The 8,371-nt window shown below is 35.6% G+C and overlaps 1 protein-coding gene across 4 annotated transcripts in view; it reads left to right on the forward strand.

The window, feature by feature from the left end:
* Positions 1–7,310, forward strand: part of LOC150079939 (lipopolysaccharide-induced tumor necrosis factor-alpha factor homolog) — a 62,335-nt gene extending 55,025 nt beyond the window's left edge. For all 4 annotated transcript variants that reach the window (XM_090383824.1, XM_090383825.1, XM_090383826.1 and 1 more), the window contains one exon: positions 6,470–7,310. In XM_090383824.1, coding sequence (XP_090239950.1) covers positions 6,470–6,578 — 109 coding nt within the window. In that variant the 3' untranslated portion in view covers positions 6,579–7,310. The remainder of the gene's footprint in view (positions 1–6,469) is intronic.
* The last annotated feature ends 1,061 nt before the right edge of the window (positions 7,311–8,371 follow it).

Consider the following 8,371-nt stretch of genomic DNA (forward strand, 5'->3'; position numbering starts at 1 on the left):
TTATCAAATTTATTAACTATTCTCCTAGCATTGGTGTACATGCAACCATACCTGAACCTGTTTCTACTCTTAGTTACCCTAACACAGCCCATGTATTTATTTTTTCCACAATGACTTCCAGCAGTCCTGGAAATCTCCATTGCCTTGCTTTCCATTCTGCTGCTCATTCTAATAGAAGCAGTTGAAGAATCACTTTTGCTTCTGCCTGTGGCCACTGTTAACCTTTTAGTTTGTGTATCCTACCCCAAGCTAGCAGTTTTCTGACCCACCTAAACTGTCTCAATAGCATCAGCAAATATTCTTGCACCCTTTCTATTTAAGTGTACCCCATCCCTGTAGAAGCAGTCTCTCCAGGGCCGAATTGATCGACAAGGCCCTCATCATATACTCCATCCTATCGTGTCTGGGAAGAATTGCAGACACTTTCACATTTAACCCTAATTCGCGACTTTTTTCAACATTGACCTGTACTTGTTGAGTAAATCTGCAGATCTCTTACTCTTAATGTCATTAATTTCAACTTGTACAACAGTAAAACCTTAAAAGATGATATCTGCTCTACAACGTCACCAACGTTTGCCCTTGGCAGACATACCCTGGTCCTGTTCCACCTATCCGTGCATAGTATATTCCCATCTCCCTGACAATAGTCGCCAACAATAATTAGTTCTTATGGGACCAGTGCATTCTGCCTTGGAGATTGCCTCTGTGTTACTTGATGCACAGGAGTGAATTCTGCCATTGAGCTGGGCAGCTGAGAGCTTGATAAGCGGCCCCCTCATTAATTTCTTCGAGGGCATTTACCCTATACCTCATGCTCTCGTAGATGCCCATCAGAATGCTGAATTGGCATCTAATTTCTTGACAATCTAGGCATCCAGCACACAAAGACATCCTCCTTGGCTAGATCATGTCCTGTTTTAGAAAGTTCAGCAAACATTTCACATTTTGCACATATTTTTGAGACTGTGATGCGTTGGAGAATTGCCCTCTTTGTTTCTCCCCCAAGTCACAGCACTCTCGGTAGGCTGTGATCATTGCTTCGCAGCTCTAGTCTAGGTCATGATTTCCATTTAAATACAGTTTAATTAACAATGAAATTTACTAAGGTTAATAAATATTTTTGATTAATTGATAATACTATACTAAGCTAACAGATTCCTAATACAGTGCTTTGTATTATGTTATCTAGTTTTACGTTATACCTTCACTATTTCTTATCGATTACAATATGGCGGCTAGTTCGCCAATATTGGCGCCAACACCAGGAGTCGTAATTTCCAAAAATCATTAGTTAAATTCAAAATAAGAAGCTAACGAATGCTACTAAACCTATTTAATATCTTTGTAAAACACAATGTAGTGTGTTAATTAACGAAGAATACGGTAAAGCTATCAAAAATACTTATCCCTTTACAGCAGCCAAAAATCCACTGACTGTTCCCTTCCACGACCAGAGCGCCCTCCTTTGAGGGAGGTTAAATGAATAGGTTTTTTTTTGGATGAGCAAACTTAACTTAATAATAATGCAAGGAACAAGCTTATACAGCATCACTGTATAAGCTTGTTCCTTGCATAAATTGCCAGTAATACTAATTACAGAGTTTGTTAAAGTATATATCAATTCATCAATTCCTCCCGTACTATTCAATCAATTGCTGCCATTCTTTTCTAGATGAATGCTAAGCTCTCCAGAAGTAATACAAAGTGGTCAAAATTCCCACCAAGTCTCTAACAAAATCTTACTTGAATTTTTCATCTGGGAATACGATGAAACAGTATTCCAGAATGTCAGTCTGACTAACAAATCTGAATGTTTTATGGAATTATAAGTGCTTGATATAATCGTTGCACGATAAAAGTGCATATGATAAAAGTCTAATTGCTGGTTCAGTTACACCTCTTTAATCTGGTTAGTTTATTTCATAATTAGATTCTGGGTAGACTGACTATTGGAGGAAAAAAATGAGTAAATAGAAGTACATGGGCAGAGAATGGGTAATCAGCTAATAGTTAAGTATTAAATTAAATACAATAAAAACTGATATAAAAAAAGTTTATTTTATTAAAATAAAATAATTTTATTTTAATAAAATATTAAAATTAAACTGGTAAAGACTCTCTATTGAAATAGTATTCATGCTCGCATAACAAAATATTCCATATTTTTATGCGTTCAGTTAATTTCATTGCTGGCACAAATGAATCTCTTTAATTTAGCATCATTGGAATCTGACTGGAACCAGGTTAGGGAATTTTTTTGACCATAGAAGGTATATGACTAATCCCAGCTTAGACAACATTATACAGTACAGCTAGGCCTCGCATAACGCGAGTTTGATTAACACAATGTTCAGTTAACGCTATTTGAAAAATGATACCACTTTTCACTTTACACGATGCAAATTTCCAGTTAATGCGATCTTTTTTTTTATGCGATAGTTGAAAAAGATTTGAATCACGCGTTAAGCTTACCGCAAGTCGTACGGTCAATAAACAAACGTTTGCCTGCTACCCGCCTCGATGTGTTCCATCAACCATCGGAAGAAGAGGTGTTTGTGTCCTGCTAATAAAGTCAATGCAGACTTGCATTTAAAAATTCAAATTTTTAAATGAGCCAGATGAAAATGTTACCGCAAAGGAGATAACGGTAAAAGAATTAGATGAAATCTTTTGTATTACATAGAACCTCAAACAAAAGGTTTGATGATCTCTGCGATATTTATTTCACCAGGGCCCAGAGAAGATTGTTGTCGGCTATCGGAAATTGATTGATGAAAAGAGAAAGTCAACACTGTTCAAATATTTCCACAACAGTAATTTCTTCATTGTGTATTTTATGTCAGAGGTTCCCAAAGTTTCTCGGTTCACGGCGCCTTTAATGTCTCAGTAATTTTTTCAAGGCGCACCCAGACCAAAAGAAATACCTAACAGTTTCGTTTAGTAGTTAGGTCCAAACAACTTAATAAGAAATGCTGAAACTGTGAACTACCTCGAGCTAGTAGTTTGCACGGTGTCTGACAGATGTCGAGTATCGCTGTGTTTCCCTCAAATTTAAAATATTCAGCGGCGCACAGTTTAAGAACCGCTGTTTTATGCAATAAACATTTAATTCCATAATTATTTTCATTAACTTTTACATTATATACAGTTAGAAAGTTATTTAAAAGGTATTTTTAAAATTCTTTATGGACATTCCAGAAGGTCAAGGACCAATTATAATTTTTCCTATTGGTTATTATATTCGATTAACGCGTTTCTGTTTTGCGCGATGCACTCGCGGGACGAATTAATCGCATTAATCGAGGTCCGCCTGTATATAGGCAATGTGGCAGATGCACAGAAATTAAATGCTTTTTTTTTTTTTTAAATAAATCTTGAATTACTATTTGCATAGACTAAGGCAATGACTTACAATTTGCATAGACTAATGCTATCAACCCCAGGAGCCTTACTGGCCTACATGGGAGTAAGGCTCCTGAGGCTGATAGCATTTGCCCTATAATCTTAAGGGAGGCAGCAAGTGATTGCATTGAACCATTGAGGCTAATTATAAGATCATCACTGGACTCGGGAGTGATTCTGTTGGATTGAAAAGTACCAATGTATATCTAATACATAAGGGCAGTTCTAAGAGTGAAGTGGGAAATTACCGGCCAGTTAGTCTAAACTTCAGTAGTAGGGAAAATCATGGAGACTATGATCAAGTGGAATTCAGGATCACTTAGATAGAAATGGAATTCTGAAGGTTACTCAGCATGGTTTTCTAAGGGAAAATCATGTTTAACTAATCTGGTCAGCTATTTTGACAGGGTCAGTCAAGAGCTGGACTTTGGGAATGATTTCAGCAAAGCATTTGACTCAGTCCCACATGAGCGGTTACTTTATAAGCTGGAACAGGTTGGAATCACAGGGAAAATCCTTAAATAGATAGCAGGGTGGCTTCAGGGCAGGAGGCAGAGGGTTGGAATCACAGGGAAAATCCTTAGATAGATAGCAGGGTGGCTTCAGGGTAGGAGGCAGAGGGTTGTGATAAATGGTTATTCCCCAGATTGGGTTGATGTAAGAAGTGGGATTCCCCAAGGATTAGTATTAGGACCATTGTTGTTTTTGATTTTCATAAGTGATATTGATGAAGGAATAGAGGGCGTGGTGTCTATGATGTAAAGATTGGTAGAGTAGTTAATGATTGCCACCAAGCAGAGCTTCTTCAGAATGACCTAGATAGACTTCAGAGATGTTCAGAAAAATGGCTGCTATGTTTTAATCCAGCAAAGTGTAAGGTATCGTACCTGGGGAATAGTAACCCCAAAATAACTTCTACACTTGGCAGAGTTGAACTAAAGCTGGCAGTGGCAGAAAGGGACTTATGTATTACAATACGGTTCAGATACGAAGTTCTCAGAGCATTGTAGACTGATTGCAAGGAGGGCCCATGGTGTCCTGTTGATGACTTATCGAACAATCACTAGTAGAGATACGGACATCATAATCCCATTATATAAGACTATTGTTAGACCACACTTGGAATACTGTGTTCATTATTCTTCTTGAAAGGGGCCAAAGATAGGTAACTTGCCTGGTGAGATCAACAAAAGGGTGTCCATATGAGGAAAGACTTTGAATATGTGGGTTGCAGAGCTTGGAAACTAGGCACCTTAGAGGAGACTTGATTTGGGGTGTTTAAGGCTCTGAGAGGCATAAGCAAAATAAATAAGCATGAAATTCTCGTGGTTATAAATGATTCTAGAACTAGGGGCCATAATTTCAAGTTACAGTCGGAGTTGTTTAGACTGGATTGCAAGGTTTTATTTTAGCCAACGAGTTATAAATTACTGCAATAAGTTACCTACATGTGTGGTAGAGGCTGACAGCCTGGGGAAATTCAAAGGTCAGCTGGATAATTACCTAAAGGAGGAGGGAGATGCACAGGTTGTCCATTTCTTTTTCTCTTATTAATTTTTATTTATTTATTTATTTTTAATTTTCTTCTTATTATTAATTTTTTATTCTTATTATTTTATTTTATGTATTTTTTGTTATTTTATTTTATGTATTTTTTGTTATTTTATTTTATTATTATTATTTATTTTATTTTATTTATTTATTTTTTTGGCTGGTGCAGCCTAAGCCATAAGCTTCCTTGCATCATGTGGCCATTACTAATACTACGGAAAGATTCACCAAAAGGGCAAGTTAGTGCAGTTGCATCATATTAGTATGTAGTAAACCACTGAAGTAGGTGAAATGGCATAATTTTGATTATATCTCATTTTGTGAAAACCTTCACGGGTTGGCTTGATATTGTACTACCTCGAATAAGCCAATGCTTCATGAATGGAGAAGACTAATGTTACTTATTCTCGGCAGATACCACCATCCAGACTGCACCGTTTCAAGGCTTCGGTGGCCTTGAAATAGCACCGATATAACCAAAATTATGCCATTTCACCTACTTCAGTGGATCACTATGTACTAATATGATGCAATAGCACTAACTTGTCTGTTTGGTGAATCTTTCAGTAGTTTGAGGTTTTAGCCCAAAAATTGCCTTAGTCTATACCAGTGCTTCTCAAACTGTCTGTGGTGAAGGACCAGTTTCTTTTATTTTAAATCCATCGTGGACCGGTAACGGACGAATCGTTGGGGACTGCTAACAAACAGTTGCGTGCCGGTCCGTGGACCACACTTTGAGTAGCACTGGTCTATACTGTTGCACACTATCTGGAATCTCTCATACTGTGGAGTTATACTTCATATTGGGTTGTCACTTATTGCAACTCCAGGGTACCTACCTGCCCACCGAAGAGAGGCAATAAGCCTTGAAATGGTGCAGTCTGGGTGGTGGTATCCGCTGAGAATAAGTAACATTAGTCTTCTCCATTGGTGAAGTGTTGCTTATTCGAGGTAGTGCAATATCAGGGCAACTTGTTGTGAAGGTTTTCACAATATGAGATGTAACCAAAACAATGTTATTTCACCTAGCGAACCTTCAGTGGTTCGCTATGTACTGATATGATGTAATGCATTGTATGCATTAATTAACTTATATTATTACACTGTGTGCTAATAATTCAGATGTTATTCAAGTTGCGTACATTTTTTGCACTCTAAATGATGTTGATAGTGTGTTTTCGCCCCAATGTTACATAAGCTTTCTTCTTGCATATTTTTACCACAACTAACTTTATGTATGCAGTGAATATTTTGGTTTCTGCTTCCTATGTTTGTAGGTCTTTCATTGGGCCGATCTTAATTCGTGAAATATTAAAATAGTGTTTCATGAAAGATTATATTGAAATTTATAAAATATTAAATAAATGTTATTTAAAATTTAAGAAGATAATGAGGAAATGAGTCATGAAGAAAATATCAGTTTATCAAGGCTTAATTCTGAAAGCTATATGTCTTGATTTTGAGTGCTCTTTTTTCATTTTGTTGATATTGTGAAACTTTCTTCCCTTTGTAGATGCTGGTTGGGGTGCTGCCTCATTCCATGTTGTATTCCCGAATGCCAAGATGTTGACCATCGTTGCCCCAACTGCAAAATGCATTTGGGTACATTTCGCCGTATGTAATGTATCAATTGTTTTGGTTAGACACCAACCTCTTGTAATATATGGTACAGACCAGAAATTGCTAAAAGGAAAAAAAAAAAAAAATTTATAAACATCCTGTTTCATTTATGTAAAGCAGCATAGCCTCTGTTATAGTACCACTGTTGATCAAAATAGGAAAATTCCACTTCCATTATTCTCTGGTTACATTCCTTGATTTAGCATAGAAGTGACTTATTATTTCTTTTATATATATATCTATATACATATTGTGTGTGGGATCACAGTTTAGATATTCAAGCTATCAAGTTACTACCATGCAATTTTTTTAAAGCAAGCTTGATGAACTTAAGAGCAGATTCTTCTTGCTGTGATCATGTATTTGTATTTTTTGTGTATTTTTGCCTGAACTAAACTATGGTTTCATGCAAATTTTTAATACTGATTGTTAAACAGAACAAGACCCCTAATTTGGCTGTTTGCCAAACATTAAAATAATCATATCAGTGCAGCTGTCTAGTCTAGTTAATCGTTACCCCAGAAGACAGTTTTATTACAGGTGATAAGTAATGCAATTTAGTTTCTTGTAATGCATTGCTGCTGTTGACAACAGCGCGTGTATTTATTATGCCTTAATGTATATGGGATTGTTAATTACCTTTTGAATTTTTATTTTTATTTTAATTTTTGATTTTTGTATTGCAGAAACACTTTTTGCTCTAAAGCACTAATAAAGAACTTTTTTCAAGCTTTGTTTTTGTTTTTAGTTTTTAACTTTGGTCATATAAAAGTTCACATATCTCTGATGTTAACAACAACCTTTGCCATGAATTTCCGAATATGCAGTATGGTGGAAATTTGTTATAGATGATAGAAGTACTCTGTTCTTTGTAGTCATTAAGGAAATTAAGTAGTTTTTTATAATATTGCAATTCTGTTTATTAATATGATATTGTATGTTATTATTGAAAAATTGTGCATTCAACCATCTTTCGTTCTGTTTATTTTTCTCGAATGTTATTTCCTATTGTTTCTAGACTATATTCGCCGTGCTAAATCTAAATAACTAATTTTTAATCCATAATTAATTCTTTTGCATTGAGAGGACCGCATTTTCATTTTGTTCTACATTGGCAGGCTGCAAAATGGAATGACTTTGACAAATTTCTCAAATACAGTTGATTTTTTTATTTGTGACATATGATTGTTATTTTCAATAAAAATGTTATGCTTTAGTGCAATTCAATTTTTGATTGTGGAAATCATTAAAACACTGATGACTGAAGCCAAGTATTCAGCATTAAGGTTTGGGCTTAAGTTCAACTCTACATGGAGACATACCATTATGCACAGTTCTGTCCAAGTTGCTAATATCTTGTTAAATTGTATAGCCTCTGAAAAGGTGAATCCACCATATAACATATAAAAATGTCACCCAAGATAGTTGTTTCAAATCTTACTAGTTTCTCATTGGTCAGCACATAGTCTCTATTAGTGAACATATGCCAAACTGTGAATAATGTGTATTTACTGCATTGAAATATCATTCCCCCTCCCTTGCAATCCTGGAGTATTTAATTATTTTTTTTACATCAGAAGATAATTAAATGCAACACGCTCCTAGGGTAGTTTATAATATACACTACCTTACAAAAAAGCATTTAAACACTGTCATGTCTTGAAAAACAAAGGCCATTTTGTATGTTCATTGACATACAGAATGGTCCATTTGCATTTTTAATGACAGATTGATAAGCTGTAGACCCACATTTGGCACCAATAACTGCTTTGATCCATTGTACACTTTCCACTAG

Source organism: Mastigoproctus giganteus, chromosome 10, assembly GCF_048544385.1.
Source record: "Mastigoproctus giganteus isolate SK-2022 chromosome 10, ASM4854438v1, whole genome shotgun sequence".
Lineage (NCBI taxonomy): Eukaryota > Metazoa > Arthropoda > Arachnida > Uropygi > Thelyphonidae > Mastigoproctus > Mastigoproctus giganteus.